Source organism: Excalfactoria chinensis, chromosome 12 (genome assembly GCF_039878825.1).
Source record: "Excalfactoria chinensis isolate bCotChi1 chromosome 12, bCotChi1.hap2, whole genome shotgun sequence".
Taxonomy (NCBI): Eukaryota; Metazoa; Chordata; class Aves; order Galliformes; family Phasianidae; genus Excalfactoria; species Excalfactoria chinensis.
In genome coordinates this window covers 9455220-9477205 of record NC_092836.1, presented here as the reverse complement: position 1 = coordinate 9477205, position 21986 = coordinate 9455220, and the positions used below count along the sequence as shown (strand labels likewise).

At 46.6% G+C, this 21986-nt stretch overlaps 1 protein-coding gene across 7 annotated transcripts; it reads right to left on the bottom strand.

The window, feature by feature from the left end:
- Window positions 1-2065: 2065 nt before the first annotated feature.
- Window positions 2066-20633, bottom strand: KLF15 (KLF transcription factor 15). Of its 7 annotated transcripts, XM_072347694.1 has the most exons (4): window positions 20600-20622; window positions 15148-15365; window positions 8947-10056; window positions 2066-3963 (listed from the first exon to the last, which is right to left on the bottom strand). In XM_072347694.1, exons 2-4 carry the CDS (start codon window positions 15300-15302, stop codon window positions 3795-3797), a joined length of 1434 nt encoding a protein of 477 aa, XP_072203795.1. In that variant the 5' UTR covers window positions 15303-15365; window positions 20600-20622; the 3' UTR covers window positions 2066-3794. The 7 variants fall into 7 exon arrangements, with proteins under 7 accessions (XP_072203795.1, XP_072203792.1, XP_072203794.1 ...); XM_072347691.1 differs by lacking the exon at window positions 15148-15365 and having other exon boundaries at window positions 8947-10054; window positions 20600-20633; XM_072347693.1 differs by lacking the exons at window positions 15148-15365; window positions 20600-20622 and adding an exon at window positions 15114-15147 and having other exon boundaries at window positions 8947-10054.
- Between the last annotated feature and the right edge of the window lie 1353 nt (window positions 20634-21986).

The following is a 21986-nucleotide window of genomic DNA, read 5'->3' as shown; positions in this document are numbered from 1 at the left end:
TCTATAAACAACCAGGATTTGCCAATAAAAACATTCAGAATTACACAGAGCACCCACAGGTGTTAGGAACCTCCTTCCAGTCACTATATAAAAGCCGTAACACTGCACGTGTCCATTCATGTCTCCAGTTATAAACGCCTTAAGTCAGTGAGACTTAGCCATGTGCACAATGGTGTCGTGCTGTGCTTTACCATTCAGAGTTGCAAAAGCAAAGACATTATAAACCTACCTATGGTCATGGCACCAAAGCACTCTAAATATTCATTTATCTTCAGGTGTGTAGACAGTAATCAAGTTTAAGGCAATGCCACTTTTCTTCACCCCCAGCCAGGCCCAAACAAGCCAGTAATTCCAGGTAAAACAAACACCTTAAACTTATTCTTTCTTGATATTTTAACTTTTTTTTTTTTTCTTTTTTTTCTGCAACAACCCTCTGAAAACATCATTAACTTTCATGCAGAACTAACTCTGCTTTCACAGCAAAAAAAACAGCCCTACTCTTCTAAGCAAGATGTTGAAACTTTCACTTAAATTTCCCTACAGGTAAGCCTTTAAAGCCAAGGAAAAGCAAACCAAGAAACCACCACAAACCATACTCAGAAACTGGACTTGGAACAGAAAAGGGAAAGAAACAATAAAGAAGAAAGAAAGAGAAACTAAGTGTTTCACAGACAATATTCCAGGCTAAAACATGGGTTAGATCTTAAGATTTCTTCATTTTGTGTTACCCCATTTGTACTCTAAGTAGTGCCTCTTGCAGACAAATAACCACTTCTGCCCCAAGGGCTTTGCAGGGTGAGTTGCCTGACATTACAGCAATATCAGAACTCCAGAGGAGATGGGGAGGAGACTGAGATGCTGCTTAAAAGAAAGCAACTGTTTTAATGCATTATGTTGGCAAGGTGAGAACAGAAGGCAATTGGTGATCCTCTTGGCACAGGTTTGCTAATTGAAGCAAGTAAGCAGTTAGAAAGCTTAAAACAGCTCTCCTCAGGATTCTGGTCTTCAGGCTACACCTCAGGAGGTAACAACACAACAGAGTGAGCAGAGCTTGCTTTGCCACGTCCCTCAGCCCTCTTGCTGGGCTCCTAGGGGTGTTCTCGGAGAAATAAGATCAGCTGGCATTTTGGTAGCTGTACACTTTCATCCCCAAACACCCTTGCTGGGAGATCTGGACCTGCTGCACTATTGCTCTTGTGGGTTCTCAGATAAAATTAATGATTTCTTCTTCCAGTGGAGGCTGAACACATTAGAAGAGATGTCCCAGCTTGCCAAACACAAGAATCTTATGTTTGTGCCCACGTTGTTCTGCATGGGAAGCAATGGTTGTTTCAGGACAGGGCATCCCCTCCTCAGGTCTGAGGCATGCTCCATACTGCAGGTCCCAACACCACTCCTCCATATGTAGGATCCACAGCAGAGCCAACCAAAGTGCCTTGGCACCGAGACCTTTGCTGCGCAGAGCTCTTCTTTCGCAATCCAATCCTGTTGGTCTTATTGCATCTAAGGATTATTCATAAATCAAGTCCCACAATGTCACCATGATGCATTCATGGTCTCCATTTTACAGGGAAGGGAACTGAGGCACATGGCAATAGAGCCCTGTGCCCTGGGTCATGCAGTGAGTCACCATCCCAGCCTCAAACAGACTGAAGCCCTCCTCCTTGACGCTAGTGACTAGAGCTTGAATTTCCTCGAAACCTCAAAACCTGCTTGCTCTAATTTATTAACCACAGCCTGGCTGCAGCTGCAGACCTGTTCCACAAGCAGAAACCATAGACTGCATTTTGGTCCCAGTGCTGCCAAGCAAGGTGTGAGGGCTCCAGCAAGACAGCTCGTGCCTCCCAGGAACTTTGGGACAGGAAAAACTGAAGCAACTCGAGGTGTGCTCTGTTACCCAGCACCTGAAAGGCTACATCCAGGTGAATCCAAATTTCCAGCACTAACATCTTGATTACGCAGCTGGCGACAAAGGAAATGGATGAATAATCATTTCAAAATAAGGGATTTAAAATTTCCATTTTCATTTTATTGTCAAAGTATTTTTTTTTTTTTTTTTATGAAGAACAAAAGAAAATATACAGAATTGTAACTTATGTACACTGGCTTTATAGGTATTTTTGTTTCCAATTTACACAAATTTTGATATGTTATTAAAAGATATTTTATATAGATATGCGTCTATGTACAGTTTTATTTACATACATTCATAGGATGTGATATAAACCAGTCAATAGATGATAGTTCATTTATATTAATTTCTAGAGGACAAAAGGAATGCATTCGCCTTTGCAAGACCTGCTGTTCCTGCACAGCGCGGGCTGCTGCTCTGCCTGGCGCTAGGAACACAGCTTTCTATTTCCCATTTTGCCAACAAAAAGACAAACAGATGCCGTCTGCAAATGGAAAGGAAATGCAACATCCATTATAAAATCGCTCCTAATTACTGAATTCTATTTTCTTCTACAGCTTCTTACAATCGCCAGAGTTCAAAAGGAAAAACAAAACAAGAAGAAACACAATCACTTGCCTGCTACAATCTGATCATTTGCTTAAATTCCCTTCTTAGTCAGCTACCACATAAATTGATTTCTTTTGGCTGTTCTCACCCATTCGCCCACCCCAGCTGCATGGAGCTCTGACATGGCTGTTGGTAAGGAAAAGTTCAGCACTGAAGCTCACCCTGGGCCAGAAGATCTGGTGCTGTCTCACCAGGCTGGCACCCACTGCTGGGTACTGGGACACCCGGACAGATGGGGATATGGAGCCTCAGCCCCAGCCAGCGAGGCATCAAGCTGAGCGGGCAGTGAGTGCTCAGTGCCTGCCAGTTTCAGAGCACAGTCATTTGAAAGCAGCCTCCTGTCGCCTTACATATTAGACAACAGCTCTTCTGCTAAAGGCGGCGGATGCTTCAAGGCAAAGCAAAGCAGAGTTTCCTTCAACTCATGGGCATCCTTTCACCCTCAGTGGTAGCACAGGACAGGAAAAGCATGCACATGGGATGCACAGAGTCACACCAAAAGGCCTCTGCACCAAGCCATTCCATCCAGCCTGAGCTTTGGGTTTGTCTGGGGTACATCATAGCTTAAATATATATATATATATGTATGTATGAATATATATACATAAATATTTATATATAACCCTGACCAAGGAAAAGGTAAATGTGAGCTGGAGAAATGAGAGTGGTGCGGAGGCACGTTCCAGCACCCGCATGCCTCGCCTCCCCCTCTCCCCAACTCCCACTGTTCCTCCTCCTATGGCCGGCCCCTACAAATCCTTGGCTCAGGCGACCCAAAAACAAAGGAGTTGTTTTCATTTCAAAAGGAATTTGCTGTTTCCAAACTGGACAAATAGAGCAGCTTAATAAAAACTCACAATGAATGGCCTGTACATGAGCAAAGCCCTCAGGAATGCCAGGGCTATAATTAACTAGCAGCAAGCAACTCTTACATTTTCCTGTGCAGCAGAAAACAGCTAAAAATAAAACACTGTAATTTCCAAAAGAAGCGGCAGCAAAGGAGGGAAAGATAGAAAGAAATTGGGGAAAAAAAAAGCATCCTTGAAAAAATAAAAGGAAAAAAAAAAAAAAAGAAAATAAAAGAAGAAACATCCCCCTCCCCTGACCCCAGAATAACTTCATTCTCAAATCATCTTTAAAGGACACGGGATATTCAGACACGGTGGTATCAAGTAACAGCATTGACTGTTCTGTGAAGACAAATAAATTATCACTAGAAACATAGTGAGCAAAGTGCTGTCATCAGCGGCTGCGGGAGGGGAGGTGGGAGCAGTCAGTTGACGGAGCGCACGGAGCGGCTGCTTCTTGGGAACCGATGCACCTTGACGTGTTTGGACAAGTGGTCGCTTCGAGCAAATTTCTTCTCGCAGACGGGACACTGATAAGGTTTCACTCCCGAGTGGGAGCGCCGGTGCCGAGACAGCTCATCCGACCTGGAGAACCTGCAAGAGAAGAGAAGAAGGCTTTTAAGACAGATGAATGAATTCTCGTATGGCCTCAAAACATCCCCTCGGGCCATTGGGAAGACTCTCCTTGGGGAAAAGCCCATGTAAGCAAACTGAAAGGGTCAGGACACACAGCAGAACCGCTCCGGTCCCAAAGAGTGGTCAGCAGTGGTGATGGAAGCAATGTTTGTATGTAGAACACTTGCACTAAGCCCAATAATAAGGGTAAATAATAATTGTACAGCTCAACTGAGACAGCTCTGCTACTTATCCCTCTGTGAGTCCCCTTCAAAGATAGTCCCACAGTCTCTCTCCTGCAAATCCAAGCACAAATCCTTCTCGAGCAGTGGGAAGAACCAACATCCCACAGGTGAGGTCTGCTCCAATCTCCATCACCAGCATCATGGCAGATACATGCTGAGATGGGCCCCAGATAATAGCCAGACACAGCTACCCAGAAGCTACACAGTTTATCAGATCCAGCCAAAAACAGGCCTTTGTACATGCTCCTGCTGGCTAAATAAAGAAGACTTAGTACATTGGTAACACGGATGCTCAGTGTTATAACAGCTGAAATCCAGGTGGGCTGCAATGGCCGTTAGCATCAATACTTCATGGGCAAACTGAAATCAAGATGGAGACTCTAATTACCAAATTTATCTCCCACAGTCATTTTAATTTTAGATGTTTCCCAATTTCCACCTCAACAGAAACATCCCCAATCAGCCATCGTGAATCCCACAGGCATTAATGAACTCAACTCAGCCAATCCCTTGGTCTGAGCAGCTGGCTCTGCTTCCAGTCTGGACATGACTGGGAGCCACAGGGTTAATTAACAATGTCACACTAAAATTGCCCAGCCCAGATGGGTACAAAAAATTTGCTGCCTGACAAAGGGCAATTAAGAGTTTTGTTGCCAGAACAGTAACAAAGAATGGTACAGAAAGCGAGCTTGCAAGAAATGGTATCAGCTGTTTATTTACAATAAATAAATGAAGTCATGGGCACTAGTGGAATAAATGGGGGAAAGAACATGTAGAAAAAAAAATGTGCCCTTCTGGAGCAAAATATCACATCATCAAGCGGGTGGGTACACTATTTTTATGAAAGGGGAAAAACAGGACTGCTGGGCTCCTATGAATAAGTCCTTCATGCAAGGAAAATAAGTTTCCACATAAAGGTTTTAATTAGCAGAGATCTCCCGCCATGAGCTGCAGAATGAGGTGTGGGCACTGGGAAGGGTTCCTTCCATTCCCACAGCACTTCAGACTAGAGCTGCTCAGAGAGAGCCCCATGGATAGAGATTTTCACCCTGAGTGAGGCTGAGAAAAGATGCATCCATCCCAGTTGTTTTTCTATGGGAGAATCCTTCACCCATTCTTTTGCTTTCTTTGCCTTGCCCTTGCTTTGGTGTCCTCACCAAAGAGTCACAGACACCAAGAAGAGCACCAGGCAGATGCCTTAATGAAGCCACCAATTCATTCCTTGCTGTCTCTGTGGGACTTGGCTAGGCAAGGAAGGGACTGGTTGCCCACAGTAGCAACCACCTCCAGGAAAAGAGGGAGGAGAGACAGGAAAGCTCCTTTACATAGAGCTGTCCTCTTCTATACCAACTTATCACCCCAAAAAGGAGTGAAACCAGATGTGGCTGTGTTGCCTTGTCCCATGTCCTTGGCTGTTAAGGTCACCATCTGCAACACACACACAGCTAATCCCAACAGGAGCACATTTCAGTGGGAACTGCATGGATGGTGAAGGAGAAAAAGGTGCACATCAGGAACAAGCAGCTCCGCTCCTACCCGGGGAGCTCGGATGAGTTCATCCGATAAAAATACACGCTGCTTCATAACGATGTCCTTAGCTGAAAAGGCAGGAATGTTGCAATACTGTTCTCCAGCAGTCATGGAAAGATCAACTTACAGAGCCCACAGAAATAAACGTCAAGCTGTCAAGTGTGTTTACAAAAAAACAACGCAAAGGTTAGGACAAGGAAGCCAGGAGATCTGGTGGCCTGGCTCCACAGTGACAACGACATTTGCAGCACATTTTGGCACTGAAACCATCCCCAAAGATGTTGTAAACAATCCCTAATGGAAAGCCAAATTCAAATGAAAGCAAGGCGCCCCCCAAGGAAGACCTCACTAGCCCAGCTTACTGCTGTTTGCAGGATTCCTCCTTCATAAGAAAGGTAGAGGGAACTGGGCAATCCCACAGCAACTGGAAGTCTCCTTCATCTCTCCCTCTGGTGGTTACCAGTAACCACATCTCCCTTGGAGACCAATCCTGCTCTGCAATGCATGGGGCTGCCAGTCATGCAAGGACCCATGGCTCACAGGGCATCAAGGTCAGTAGATTCAGCTGGGACTCCATGGTCCCAGCCATTGCCACCAGCCCCAGGGCTGCCACAGGTTGTGCCTCTGCCTTGTGGTGCAGGGCAGGCCCCAGACACATCCCGAGCTGCTCCCAGACTCTAAATCCACACGAACAGGCTGTCTCCTGCAGAGTGGGTTGTGGGAAGTGCTTCCAGATGAAGGATGTGCAGGACATTTGAACACTATTGCCTAATCCCACGGCTTTTCATGCTGCTGTCCAGGGGAAGGACACTGAGAGCTCTCCAGCCCCTGACATAGCAGAGCTGCTGGGCCAGCCCAGCATGCTGATGGAGCCATCTCAAGAGCAAAGAACCAGAAGTTGCCAAAGGCACAGGACATGGATCAGCACATTGATACAGAAAAGTATGGAGCACAACAGGTCACCTCACCACCTCTTCCACTGTGCCGAGCACACCCAGTGCCAAGATTCAGCCTCCTCATTGGATTTTCCACTGTCTCAGAGGCTGGAGATGGGTCTGCAGCACACACAGCCCTACTCTGGTGTATGAAGCTGCCCAGAGAGCAGGGTGAGATTCAGTCACTTTGCTGTGTTTTTGAAATTACCATCTTCAGTGAGCTCACATCTCAAGTGTCTTTGGTGAAGAATAAATACACAAGCACACAAATGTGGGGAAAAGGGGAAGAAGTGGAGCCCAGCAGTGCTTTAGTGTTTAAATTCATTCAAGATGATCTAAAACCGGGGGAGGACAGAGAGTTTAGATGCTTTGATGTAAGTCATATGGGTCCCTGCTCTGGAAAAGGCAACAATGCTGTACTAATAGAAGGGGCTGAGTAATTCAGTGCTCAGCAGGGTCTGACATGAGAGCAGGGCGCATGGAGCCTTTCTGGGCTGCTCACCTGGAAGGATGCTCCAAGTATGGTCACCAGCCTGAGGCTCCCCAACAAGGCACCCCATGCCCTAATCCCTGCAGCACCCAGCTGCAATGCTCAGCCTCCACCTTTCCTTGCCTTACATGCTTCCCCCTAATTCTGCAGCCTTGAAAATGCCTTCTCTATGGGAAGACAGAGCTAGAGGAGGTCGCCCAGAGGCAACACTTCACACTCCTGATCCTAAGCCACAGAAATCACAGGAAGCACTGCCATAAATCTTGGCATGGACCAGATCCAAACTTCACGTGCTACATGCATTTGCCATAGAAACAGGATTTTTGTACAAGGAAAGCCCACACAAGACCCAGGGGCAGGATGTGTATTGCTGTCTGCGGCATGCATGCACGCACCAAAATAAATGGGAATGAGTGCCTTTGTGACAGGTCAGAAGCAAGATGCCTGTGCCTGGTGGGACCAGTGAGCTGAACAACACGGTGTTGCTTTCAGTGCATCCTGAGCAGCCACCAAGCCCTCTGCTGTGCCACACCACTCTCATGCACAGAAAGAAAATCTCCACCCATCCACAGAGCCACACAAATTGAAACAGGCAGGAAAAAAAGATAGCTATCAGAGAAATGAATTGCATCAAACCATCTGAGAGGCAAACTTCAAATCTGGGCCAGTTCAGAAATGGGATTCTGCCACATTCTGACCTTTTCCCTTAAACCAATTCAGCCATCTCTAACTGCTGCCATGTCTCACAAAGTTGCATTTCTATTCACAGTTTCTCCAGTTACTTTTTACTTTGTCTGTTGCCTATGATCACCACCTATTTCCTCACTAGCCATTGCTCACCAGAGCTCTGATGGATATTCTTTGAAAGAAATCTGGTTTAAGTTAATAAAAGGGAGTAAGGGCTATGTTTTGCTCCCATCATAACTCGTGGTGCTTTTTATTAATGCTTGCCAGCAGGCAGACTATTAGCACAGCTAACTGAAAGGAGAGACAGAAGCCTCCATCAAAGTCTCTGGCAAGAAATTCAACTTTTTCTCTCTAACTTTTTCAGCTAGTATTAAAAAATAATTAGAGATTGCTTCTACAAAACGCTTTGCTCAATCAAACCTGCAGTCTTCCATTCAATTCCATCTCAGCCTTTTGGGGATGCTGTTACATCTGACAGTTTTTTGCAACTCTGAGCAGCACCCACTCATTTTCCTCAATCAATGCAGAGAATAAAACCCACAGCAGCCTGGAGTGCCACTGCCAGCACTTGCAGAAGGCGTGGGATGGAGTGTGCTTTCTACAAAACTGCACAGAATGCTGCTTTTCTTAACCATACTCACTTAGCACAGCTCTTCACCGACCACATTTAGCCCCGTGCAGCCCTGATTCACATCATGATTCTGCCCTAAAGCACCCTGCTCATTTGGTAGCAGCTGAGCGTCTGCAGCAGCTGCCCTGTTGCAACCAGGCCATCACGGCTGCAAGGTATTGCCTGCAGTTATAAGCTTAATCTGACCATCTTAGTACAACATACCAGTTATAACAGGCTTTTTCCTTTCTTAAAAAGACACTCATCCAGCTGGTGGCAGCAGGTGATGCTCTGCCATTTCATACATCCAGTCCACTGGATTTACCCAACAAGAAGAAAAGGTCTTAATTCTCAAGCAAACCCAGCCAGCTTTAGGAACAGAAAGTGTTTATAAATGAGAGTGCAAACCTATTTGCTCAGCAAGTTAGAGAGGGGGATCAGACACTGCTGTGCCCCGATACTAACCTCCATCCACAACCTGGCCACGTGCAAGCAAAAGGCTTTTCTCCCGTATGCCTCCTCAGGTGGGCTTTCAAATGGCTGCTTTTCGTGTACATCTTGGTACAACCAGGGAAAGAACATTTGTGCATTTTAATGAGTTCTGCTGCAGGGTTCTTTTGAAATTTCTGACCCATGATGATTCCCGTCTGACCCTGGATCATGCCTCCTGGCCCAATTGGCTTGGCGGCGATGGGGACGGGAGCAATGCGGACAAATTTAGAGGGCAAGTTCAAATTGGATGATTGAACTATCTGGGGCACAAGGGCAAATGTCTGTCCTTGGATGTTGACTAGGAGCTGTGCAATTTTAATGTTCTCCTGTGCTGGTCCTTGGGAATTAGGGCTCGTGCTGGACTCCTGTTTGATCTGTACAGGTTGAATTTGGAGCATAACCGGTATGCCATTCTCCAGGGACGCTCCTCCATTTGAAGCTTGGCCACCTTCTGTTGAGCTGTTCAACTGTTCATTTTTACTCTCTTTTAAAGTAGCACTGGGTAACATATGGTCTTTTTGCTGTAGTGAAGCAACAGAAACTTGGCTGCAAGCTCTCAAGTCCTTGGTCTCACTTTTAGGTCTTTCTTTGAGCTCCAGCTCCATGTTTTCTTCCAGAAATTCCTCGATTTCCTCAAGCGTGGGCTGAAATGGTCCAGAGTCTTCCATATCCACAGCGAATTCAGGCAACCTAAAATACTCCTCTTTCACTATGGGCTCAAGTCTCCTTTTGTCCCACCATGATGCAGCGGTGTTCCCCAAGGATGCCTGGGACAGCAAGTAGTCTAAGATGCTGTCCTGACTCTCCGCACTGGATGTGCTTCCATAGCTGGAGCTGAGTACCTGGGATTCCGGGCTGGAACAAGAACAAAAGCTGGACGAGTCGCTGTCATCTTCTGACAGAGGAGAGGGCAGCATTTGGTAGGACCTCACCCCTGCTGTCATGTCCCTAAAGTATCCCAGAGAAGACCTTGTAGATGAAAAGGACTCATCAGTAGGCACCAGGTGATCCACCATTCCTGGGCGAGCTCTTACAGGTATCCCAGCAGCATACACCACGCAGCGAAGGTTCAGGTGAGAGCCTGGGTACAGGGAAACAAACCACCAGCAGTCAGAAGTCAGTTTAATTATTCACCTCCAAGAACTAAACCTCACAAAGCCCTCCAGCTTGTGGGGAAGTCCAAAGCATGCAGCCTCACCGTGCACATGCTGCTGCACGCTTTGCTATGTCCGTGCCACCCCCAAAGGACTGCCAGGGCCGAAGCGTTCTGCAGGACTGCACCACGTATTTGCAAAAGAATTCTTTCAGAAATCATTTCACAACTGCATGTGCTTTAGATTTACAGCTCCCTTTCAGAATATTACTGCCAAAAGGAAATAAATTATGGGCTCTCACCTAGCGGTGAAGCCAAGAGCCAAAAAAGGGAAGGGGAGAAGAAAAGAAAGAAAAAAAGAAGTGTTGAAATTTTTACCACCCCAAAGAAACAGAAAAACAAGCAAACAAAAAAAGAGAAGTTTATTGCCGGGGTCCATAAAATGCAAATCCTTCCCTCATCTTGTAGCTTTCCACCAACCTTATTTTTAACTTCCTGCGTTCCACAAATACAGGCTAATCAGCGTAATGCAGGGATCAATCTGTCAGGAGCCAAAAATATTTACTGTGCTTCAGCATTCACTAGGCGGATTTTCCCCTCCAGATGTAATGAATCAGTGTGCCAACGTCATCATCACCTGCACTGCCCTTAACAAGGCTGGCACCGCACTGAGCTAATTACCGTGGCCAGCTGCAGGCTGCCTGCACCCCATCCCTTCACATCCCATCCCTTTGGGTGTGGAGATCCCGGTAACCCAACCCTTGTTCCGGATGCTGAACTGGGAGGGCTGCACTGGTCCCAGTTCCCCCTGCAGAGGTGACATCCTATGGGACTGCACTAAGCCCCAACCCCACGGCACCCATACAGGCAGCACCACATACCGACAGCCGGGCACATCCCACGGTCTCCCAGTTAGGCTAAGCAAAAGGTTACTGGGGAGCGGGAAAGACAAAAGGGGTATCTATGGGTCTGTTGTCTTTTTTTCTTGCCTGCTACCCAGGGAAAAGAAAGAAGTTGCTTACGAGCTGAAGTCTGTGCCCCTCGCAGTGACCGCGTCCCCCCGCACGGTGCGCACAGTGGCCCTCAGTCATCTGCTGAAGGTGACTGATTGAAAGCAGAGCCCTACGTGTGCATAATAAAACAACTCTTTCTGGGGAAGGCATGCGGCAGGCAGAGATAGAAGTCATTTGATCAGCCTATGAGGGGTGCGTGTGTGAATTAGGAGGCATGTGACCAGCGCGAAGGAAATGCCACTCAGGCTTGTTACACGCTGTCATTTTCCACAGGCTCTGCCGCCGCGCTTTGGACGCTTTGCCATGAATAGTCAATAGCACCGTGCAGGGACAAGAACCTTCCTGCTGCTACTGCAGCCCCAGCTCCCGGATTTGCCCACCTTTGCCTTCTCTGGGTTAAAATGAAAAGCCGTATGTGCGCTCAGCAGCGAATGTGGCACACAGCACCCTCCGAGAGCTCCATCCCACTGACAGCATCTATTCATGTTTTGCTGGGAATGAGGGGAAAAAAAGCCTTATTTCTTAAAGGCACAGCTTCCTCCTCCATCCACACATGGAGGTTGAAAGAGCTCAGAAGCAAGCCTGCGCGTTCCCCTGGTCTGTGCAGCTCCGAATGCTCACATGTGCTGAGCGCGAGGAAGTTCACACAGAGGTTAGCAGCTCAGCCTATAACCATACCCTATAGTAAAAGTGAAGAGCCAGAAGAGCTGAAATTTGACACATAGCTCCAAAAAACAACAACAAACCGAACAGCGCTGGAAGAACTCTCCGCCCAGACTGCAGCAGAGCGGTGCTGAGAGCACACCGTGTTTTTTTCTAAGAAATGCTGGCACGCTGCGAGCAGCTGGCAAGGTTTCCTTTTGCAAAAAGAAAAAGCTCAGGTTGTCTTTAAATGCCTGCAAGAGGCAGGAAGCCACGTATCTGCACAGCCCTAATCGTGGGGAATAGAACTAAACCGCGGCGTGAATGAGGGCTGAAAAGAAGGAATGCCAACAGGAGCAGCAGAGCTGGCAGGGGACAGTCCGTGTGCGCAGTGCCACCTGCGTCTCAAGAGGACAGGGACTGTCAGGGGCAAACACATCAGGCACAGCGCACACCGGGGCTGCATTCCGCGCTCCCAAAGCTCACGCAGCAGCCAAGCGGATTTTGGGGAATGCCTGGAATGCAGGATCGAGCCCAAGCTATATTTTATCCTAAAGGCCAAGCCAACAACCGAAGGCTTTCATCCCTGCTTCGTCCGAAGGCACAGCCAAAACCAGGAGCTTCAAAAACAAAAACAAAACGCCAGGGCTACGCGAGCGATGAGAACGAATGATGGTGTTTACATAAAGCACCTCCATCCCTGACAGCAATGTGAGCACGGGCTGCTCAGCACAGGGCAGCAGCTGCTCAACTGTGCAGCACTACAGCCACCTTCGGAGAGGTCCGAAGTGGTAGGATGGCCCCTGTGCCAAAAACATGCTGTTCTGCTGAGATGTGTCCATCTAACCACCGGCTTAAAGAGCAAAATAATAATAAAGGGAGTGCGAGGGTACATTCTGTCTCAGAATGACACCAAATGTTAAGCCCTGGGAATCTGCTGAGAGCCGGGGACTGCTTCCCAGTTTGTCACTTCTGGACTGTCAGCCCAGCACGGCCGATAACACAGTGCTATGTGGGCTCAGATACACTGACACTCATCTGCTAGGTGTGTTGCTGCAGCTCTTTCAAGTTTAGGACCGATCCCTGTAGGGTTTTCCCTTGCTCCATAGGTTGTAAATCAGTGCAGGCTGACTCCCGCCCCATGGGAAGAGCCACGAAGTGGGCAGTGAATGACTGAGATATTAAAGTGGAAGTCAGAGGGGAAAGAAATAATAATAAAATGTATACATAGAAGTGAATATAATAATAATAATCAAAAGGAGAAGCCCAAGAGCCAGGGAGCCCATCTGCTCCCAGCCCTGCTGCAAGGTGGCTGTGCAGCTCATCGGACACCAGGGCACAACAACACAACTTAGGGGCCTCCCTGCCTTTTTCCAACCCCACTGTTTTTGGGAAGCCTCACAACCCTCTCCAAGACCCTATTTTCTTCCAACTTCCCCTTTCACACCCAAACTTTGGCTTGCACACAAGGCAGCCAGCAGCATCCCCCCTCCACCCCCCCCTGCACTGAACCCCCAAAACAACACACAGTGACAGTGGGCTGGGGGGGGGGCACAACACACATTCCAGCAGGAGCACATCTGCATCTTCACCACTGCAAAACATTTGGTTGGTTGTTCTTTTGGTTGTGTTTGGGTGCTTAATTATTTATTTATTTATTGGGGTTGGGGGGTTGTTCAGTTGTTTATTTGCTAGTTTTCCCTATTTTTAATAGGTTATTTTTCCTCTCTCCCTTCTCAAGCCGTTTTTTTTTCCCTACCGCTGGAGGATGTGACCTTCTCGGACGAGCAGCCCCTCGCTGCCTCCCCCCTCCCCCCCCACCCTACGGCGGTACCGGGGGGTTCCTCTGCCGGACCGAGCAAACCCCGCACCGCGCTTATCACACGCCCTTACCTGAACTCCTCCGCCAATCGGCCCTGGGGAGAAAACGCCGAAAATGCAAAACCAACGTTGAAAACAAGATACCAAAAACGATAAATAAATAAATAAATAAATAATTTCTAAAAAAAAAAAAAAACCTGGAGAATCGAAAAACGGCCAAAAAAAATTAAAAAATAAAATAACAATAAAAATCAACCATCTGACCGCCAAACGGACGGACAGAAAAAAAACCAAAACAAACAAACAACCAAACCGAAGAACGAAGAAGAAAAAAAACAAACCCCCCACCCCCCGGTCCCAACAGCGCGGCGGGACGCGGAGCGGAGCGGGCGCAGCTCCCCCGGGAGGCGGCGCGCGGTGCGGCGCGGCCCCGCGGCGTAGTACTATAAACCCTCCGGCACGGCGCCGGCGGCCGCGGGGGGGGCCGGGGAGAGGCTCGACCGCGTTCGCAGCCCCCATTGGCCCCGCAGCTCCGGGGGCCGGCCCGTGTTCAGCCTCAATGGGAGCCGCGCACAGCACGGCCCGGCCCCCGGGGCAGGCGGGGCGCGGCCACGTGCGAATCTCCGCGGGTGTGCGAGACCCCGGTTCTTCACCTACCCGTGGGAAATCACTGCTGGCTTCACCCCTAGCATTATTACCGTCAGTTTAATATGCACGTATATGTTATATATTCCTATATGTGCACTGTACTGTTTGTATATCTGCATACTCATATATATATACACAAACATATGTATACAAGCACATATATATATACACACACATATATGCAAACATATATTCAATATATATAGAATGTATATATCCAATTCATATAGAATCACATAGAATCATAGAACCACCAAGGCTGGAAAAGACCTCTAAGATCATCCAAGTCCAACCATCCGTCACCAATATCACCCACTAAAACACATCCCTCAATACAACATCTAAACGTTTCTTAACACCTCCAGGGATGGTAACTCCACCACCTCCCCATGCAGCCTGTACCAGCAGTACTCAATTCCAGTCCCTCTGCAAAGAACACATTGTTTATATATGTTATATACACATTTCTAAGTTACATGTATTACATATGTGGGCTCAAATACACCTGGAGGTGTTTAAGATCTGTGGAGATGTGGCACTGAGGGACACAGCCAGTGGGCACAGTGGGGGTGGGTTGGGGTTGGACTTTGTGCCATGTCTTCCCCCCAGGTAGGTGAAGTTTAGCTTGATGCAACACAGAGGCATTAGATGGGGAAATTTCCATACAGCTAAAACCCCAAACCCTTCAGATCGACCTTATTGGAACAAGAACTGCTTGCTTGTTCAGACAGGGAATTACCTTAGAATATTTAGTACCATGGAAACAAACAAAAATTACAGCCTTAATTTTACTATTATGACCTAAATATGCACTGGGACATGTTAGAGGTCTCTCTAAATTTGGACAGCTTCTTTAGATTTAAGTTCCAGTAAATTCTAGCTTTCTAATTCAGAAGAGGAAGGGAAATCGTGTATTTACTCACGTGCAAATAAAACAGTGCGTGCCCCAGTTCTGCTTTTCGAGCTGCTTTCACTTCATGAGGACAAATCCTTTCCGTTTCCCTCCCAGCACCATGCAGGGCTGGCTGCATTCTGCTGTTACACAAAGGCTGAAGTGTGCAGAGGGCTCTGGCAGACCCAGATGTGTGCAGCTGCTGAGATGAGATGTCCATCCATCTCTCCTTGTGCCGTTGTGCAGCTGCACACAGAGGTGGTGGAGGGAAACATGGCTTTACCTGCAATGGGAGAGTCACTTTGAGGGATGGGTTGAAACCTGTTAAACCAGGTAACAGACTGGTGAGGCTGAGCCCAAGGGGTGAATGAGCACTGCTCTGGTTCATGGGATGAGCAACTTCAGCCACACTGCAGAACCCTACAGAGCATCATGTCCATTCAATGCTAGGCAATAGCAATCACTGGGAAGCAAAACACAATGGAAATAAGCACACATGTAACTAAGGGTTCTGTATTGCTACAGCATTTGCCCAGGGAAGAAAAAAATATGCATGTAGGCAACACAGAGTGGCCAGGGAAAATGAATCTCCAGCATCCAGGATGAGCCTCTGGCTTGAGCTCTATGTGACAAGTTCTGGATGCACCAACAATCATGCACGTCTCCATGTGCCCTCTGCCACATGCATGGGATCAGCTGTGCTGGGAAACTCCAGGAAAGTCCTTGTGGTGCCTACAGGACCTCTGGGCATTCAGCAGTCTTGCAGATGTTCCTGCCCTGACAAAGCTACTGGGCAGCAGGACATCCAGGACAAACATCCAAAGTCCGCTTTTTCTGCCCAGGCATAAATTCTAGACAGACAAAGGACACACTGAAAACAAACAAACTCAATATACAACAGCACGAGTTCTGAGGTTTCATTTCAGCATAAAGAAATTCACTCTTGTGCAAACCCACTACTGTGCAACAGAAAATAATGAGAAAAAAAAAAAACGCACAAGTTGGTGTTACTTGGAGCCCAGATCCTTTGGGAAGGATGTCCACTGTTTCATCCTCTACAGCATCTGTTCTGAGCTGGGATTTTATCCGAGGACTCTTCTTTCCCAGGATGATCACACTGAGGTTGCTGTGAGGCCTCAACCTACAGCTGTGGTTCTGGGGTCCATAAATGTACTTTTGGGCCTAAACCAAAGTTGAGATTTACATGCAAAGTGGCGACGCCATGCACCTCTTAAGCTGTGAACTGATTTTCTGATCAATTCCTTGAAGCCCTGCGACAGTGAAAGCAATTGGCACACAGCTGAGCTTTGCTCTTGGATGATGCATGTATCTACATCAGTACAATGACTTCTGGTCACTTCTGACTGCCAACTCCTGGTGCAGTGACTGCTGGCCTGGGGCAGGCTGTCAGGTTAGGGTTAGAGAGATCCATGCTGCTGTCACCAATGGCTTGAATCAGCTTTCTTCTGCTCGATGACTTCATTTGGTACTGCAGCAAAACTGACCCCTACTCCACACTGTGAGATGCATTTGTCTTCTCCCCATCTCACGCTTTTTGTGCACTGTTAAGACACTTCCTTCCCTGTTCATCTCTTCAACAGGAGTCCTTTGAAAAGACCTGTTCACACCTTTGGCCCTTGATCCTGCCCGGGGATTTTCCAGTTTCTCTTTGCCACCTTTCGGGAGGGAATTTCAGTCAGACTGGTTCTCCTGCTCAGGCAGCTGCTATGGCATTCCTCTGCCCGCCAAACACAGGGCCCAGGTGAGGTTAAGGGACTTTTCATTGTCCTTTGTCTCGTGGCTGTGTGCTAAAGATCCAATCGGGAAAAGCAAACACAGCTCAGCACTGGAGCCTTTTAACATTTCCCTGGAGATAATAATAGCACAGCATTATCGAGTCAGAAAGAAACTGCAGGCTGATGTTGATCCCAAGCTGTTATGCACAGAACTGATAAAGGTAGGAGAAGGAGCAAAAGGCTCATCAGCTCTGTGCTCAGCACTGCTCTCTATTTGGCTCTGCCCACACATTGCCTTCCCATCTGTGGCTGTCCCAAGGCTCATTTTTCCTCCCTCAGGTTTTCCCATCTTCTGTAAGTTGTGTGGTATTGTGTCACAGCCAGCTTCCCATTTCTGAAGGGGCTGGAAGGGGAGATTTGCAGATGAGCAAAAGGAGAGACTGTGCCACAAAGGTAAGTGCTGTGCTGCCTTAGATGTCACCTGCTGTAGCTCTGCACCAGCAAACTGCTAGTAATGAGGTGAGTCCACTTGACAGAACAAGGGCTAGTTGGGCTGCACTGATTGCTTGCACACTTCTATGTACAGATTGACATTGCTCTTTTCCAGCGAGAGAAGCAAAAATAATCAGGCAAAGAAAAATTGAGGACTTCAATCCATCAGTAGATGGATCCCAGTGGCTGGACCCTGCTGTCCTGCATCTTTTGGCCCCATTGCAGGGATCAAGGGGAGCACCCAAGCCTGTCAAACTGCAGTAGCACTGTGAGCACTTTAACTCGGCAGTCCTTGACATTCGCAGATAAGGACTGCAAGTTCTTTTGGTACTACAGAAATATTGACACAAAGAATATGTTTATCCCTGACCGTGGTTCTGCAGGGCAAGGTGGAAACGGCAACAGCAAGCTCAGGGCTTAATTTCTTTGGCCTTGCAAGGGCATCTCTGCTGCAGAGACAACAGCTCATTGATTCTTTTCCTTCTTTTCTTTCCTTAACTAGTTTGGAAATTGCGTTGTCTTCTCAAGTCAGAGTTATAGGTCTAAGGGGGAGATAAGATAGAAGAAACTCAGTCTAGGCTTTTCTTTAATGCTCCTTGGAATATTAAAGACAATGGGGAGCTGAGCACGGTTTCTGATTTTCTCCCAGACCTTCTGTTCATTACGATACTGAAAAAGAACATCAGCTTTCTTTCTGGCTGTTATTTTCCCAGGCTATCTTTAACTAGGTCCACTTCAAACCTTGGCTTTCTATGCAGACCTCCTGCATTTGAGTATGTGGTCAAATATGCCTAAGAGAAGTGCTGCACCCAATGACATGATGAACAGACCAGGGAATCAGACCACCTCCTGCGGTTCCTAGAGGTTCCAGAGTAAGGGAAGCAGTTCAGTTCAAGCTGTCCCTCCTAAAGATGACTCAGGAACAGGCAGGTCTGTCAATGTGACAAAATCCATTGACTCACTTTGAGATTCAGCACCTACCTCTTCTGCGTTTAAAAAACCAAAATAGACTGGAGGACATACAGGAAGATCTGAGCCATGAGTAATCCTGGCTGCGGTTCAGGAGCAGATCTGCAATAAGCTGTATTCCCCTGCCCTCTCCTGGAAGGAATACGCAGAGCTGGGTGTGTTTGTGCAGGATCCTTGTGCTTGGGACTCCAGGAAGTGGCTTGAAGTTCTGAGAGAAGATGGTCACTTAGAAGACAGTGTTCAGAAAAAAGAAAAACTATGGCTGTGTTGAATCCATCGTGTGTTGCCAACACCGAGTCTGCCAGAAATCTTTCAAGAGAATGTGAATGTTTTCAAGGAAGAGCTGCCCTGCCTGCCCGTTTGCACTGAATTGGGAAACCAAGAAGATGACCCAACCGACAGAATCCAGAGCCTCTCCCTCACCCTAAATAGTAAACACAAAACCCACACAAAAACAATGGTAACCTTCGCTCAGGTCACAGAGCAGTGATAGGTCAGAAATACAACACTGACAGGGGACAAGTGTGAGAAGGCACGCGGGAGCCCATCACTTGGCCAAGGACATGGTGAGAGCCCAGCAAGGAGATTCTTCTTTGTCCCAGACACCAAACATCCAAAGCAACACTAGTCTTGTTTTAGGAACAGGACTGGTTAGGAAATTGCTGCTGTTAAGATAATAATGGGAGCAATGAACCACAAAGGCTCAGTGTGGTCACTCTATAAGTAAGTCTATAGTGCAATAGTTGCAGCGTAGGATTATGAAACAAGAGCTTTGGAAGGACAGGACCAACCTCATGTGCACTATTTAACCTCAAAAATTCTCTCACACTTTGAGTTTTCTTTGTGCTTATGTTTCACCCTGTCCTTGTAAGCCCAGCAACACGGCAGGCAAAACTCCTCCACCATTTCACAGAATTATAGAATCAGTAAGGCTGGAAAAGACCAGTAAGATTATAATGTCCAAATGTCAACCCATCCCCACCATACAACTGACTGCGTCCCTCAGTGCCACATCTTCAGGTTTCTTGATCACCTCCAGGGATGGTGACTCCACCACCTCCCTGGGCAGCCTGTTACCGTGCTTTCTGAGAATAGATCTTTCCTAATATCCAAACTGAACCTCCCCTTGGTGTAACTTAAGGCCATCATCAAGAGCTGAGTCCCCTCCATGTTGCTGAGGTGCTGCTCAGCACAGGAGAAAATGAGACCATGCTCTGCAGAAAGACCATGAGCATGTACTTGTGGGGAGGGGGGGCTTCATCTTTCAAACCTTGGCAGTTCTCTCTTTTTTTCATCTTGGGGAGTCACTGAAGACTGTGCCAGACATCACATAATACCCCAACAAGCTCCACAAGTGGGTTCTTTTCCCACAAAGCCTGTTTGCTGGGTTTGCAGTATGTTCAGGACGTTTCTCTGCCCTCCCCTACACCATCCTATCGAAGAGATGAAATCAACAAAGCAGTTCCAGCTGCCTTAAGAAGAGAGAAATCTCCTATTTCCTGCTTCAGCACAGGGGTTAAGAACGTTTCTGTTCATCACAGAAATAAACATTAAATGAATGTTGAGTTATATCCCTCCTGTGACTAATGTTCCAGCTTGTTTTCTAACGTTAATTCTTCATATATTTTTTGTTTCCCTCTTACATTTGTCCAGACTCCCATGTTCCTCGGGGAATAATTACCCACTCAGCAGTTACTCTGAAGTCCAATTGTAATAGCTGGCAAACCTCCATTCTTCCACGCAAGCTTTCAAAATAATACTTTAGCTTATTTCAAATAGCACCACTCTCTGGAACCTCTTCCCAATTTGCTTTGCCTTGGGTTGATATTCATTTCACTGCTTGTTGAGAGCTGACAGCTTTGCTTGTCACAAGGCAGATATTCTCAACAGAACAATTATAAACAAACAAGCAAAAAAGCAGAACAGAGGGGTGACGTGTTTAAAAATGATCCATTGTGATGTAATGTTCTATTTCCTTGTCTAATTAATCCTTACTAGGAATGTAAGCAATGAAGGAAACACTGATTCAGACCTGGATTACGCTTCCCCAAAATACAGATGTGATCATAGAAAGTATTTTCATTCACACCAACCTTGGAGTCATCAGATAGTTTGGGTAGATTTTAGTCATGAGTTCTATGATATAAAAATGTGCATCTACTTATTCTGTAGGGACTTGGGGACAAAACATTCACTGGCATAATAAGAAACAACTGAGAGCTAAATTCAGATCACCAGCATATACTTTTTCCTATAAACTACGTCCTTTCCCAACTGTGCTACTATTTAATTTATGTCTATATGACCAGAAGCAACCTACCTCATCTCCTTTCTCTTCGTTTTTTCCATCCCTGAGGATAACAGTCTTGGCACAGCATGATACCGAATGAACTGATGTTCAAAAATTGCATTCAGGTTCTCTGGTGAAGAATATATAGCAAAAAGATGGTGACAAAGCCTTGTCTTCAGGACACCCAATCTGTTCCAATATCACAGGGAGCGTGGCAGTTCCTGGAAGGAGAACCTGGAATCAGTGAATGGGAGAGAAGAGCACATCTTCATTAACCATTTCACTCTTCCTTAACTCTACACTAACTCAGCTTTTCCTAAAATAAAGAGAGATGGCTCTAAACCTTTGAACATCACCCATTGTTTGACCAAGCGTCTGGATTTCTTTTTGGCTTAAGCCTGTATTCAGTTGTGAGCATTCCATGAACCAATGGACGCAGTAGGGATCATCTGGATAGCACAACAGTCCCTGTCATTCAAAATGCATCACCTCCATTTTTGCAGTTAGGAACTGATCATGGTAACTTGACAGGCTTAGCTAAAATTTGCTATTGTAATTCCCTTTTGCAAGCAAATTCCTGTCTTGATATCACAGCCCCTAAGGTAAATACAGACAGGTTTCTGCACCGCGAAGTATCACAGTGCCAGCCCTACTCACAACATTGCTAGGGTGATCAGTCAAGAATACTGACTTTGCTTTTACCCCAGAAATAAGAGAGTTATTACTGATCTGAGAGGACAGAAAGGAGGTTGGCTTTAAGGCATTGTTTTTCTCTTTTAGTGTGCAAAGTCGCTTATAATCACAAGTGGACGTTATTTGCAACAACCAGCACTAACCAGGAATTTCTCTGCTTGGCACAGAAGAGGATGAAGAAATCAATTGCAAACTCTGGGTCTTTATCAAAATCGATCCTGTAATTAAATATTTACCTTCAAGACTTGTCCAGTACAAAATTATCTTTTTTTTCTAAGGATGACATCCTTCCCTCTGCTGCTACGTGCTAAAATCAATGTATGCAGATTATTTAAACCCCACCAATTTTTACTCTTTCTTTTTTATACAGTTTTAAATCTTCCATTTTCTTCACTTCATGAGCTCTCCTAAATGCTCCTGCTAACATTTCAGGTCACCTCTTTGTTACTTTCCTATTCCCTTCACTGCTTTTGCCCCATTGCCCAGCTTCTGCTGAACGGCACCGATTCTGCCTAAAGGAGAGGACACTGCACTGCCACAGTCATGCTGGAAATCCTCTTGGATTTTACATTTGGAAAACTCAAGTATTTCCAAAATCTTGGGAGCCGTTCTTCATCTGCCAGCATCCTTTTAGGAACAATCTAAGAACTGCCTGAGCATACATAGCAAAACTTCAACTGTCAAAAGCTCTTTCCTTCCTTCTGACCTGTGTGCACAGTTGTCA

Excerpts from the sequence above, each read along its gene's own strand:
- KLF15 (XM_072347694.1), bottom strand. The coding sequence starts at position 15,302 with ATGGACATCTCATCTCAGCAGCTGCACACATCTGGGTCTGCCAGAGCC. Across the intron at positions 10,057-15,147 it reads GAAGTGAAAGCAGCTCGAAA|AGGCTCTCACCTGAACCTTC; the intron begins AGCAGAACTGGG and ends TTCCCTGTACCC. Across the intron at positions 3,964-8,946 it reads TGGCCAGGTTGTGGATGGAG|GTTCTCCAGGTCGGATGAGC; the intron begins GTTAGTATCGGG and ends CTTCTCTTGCAG.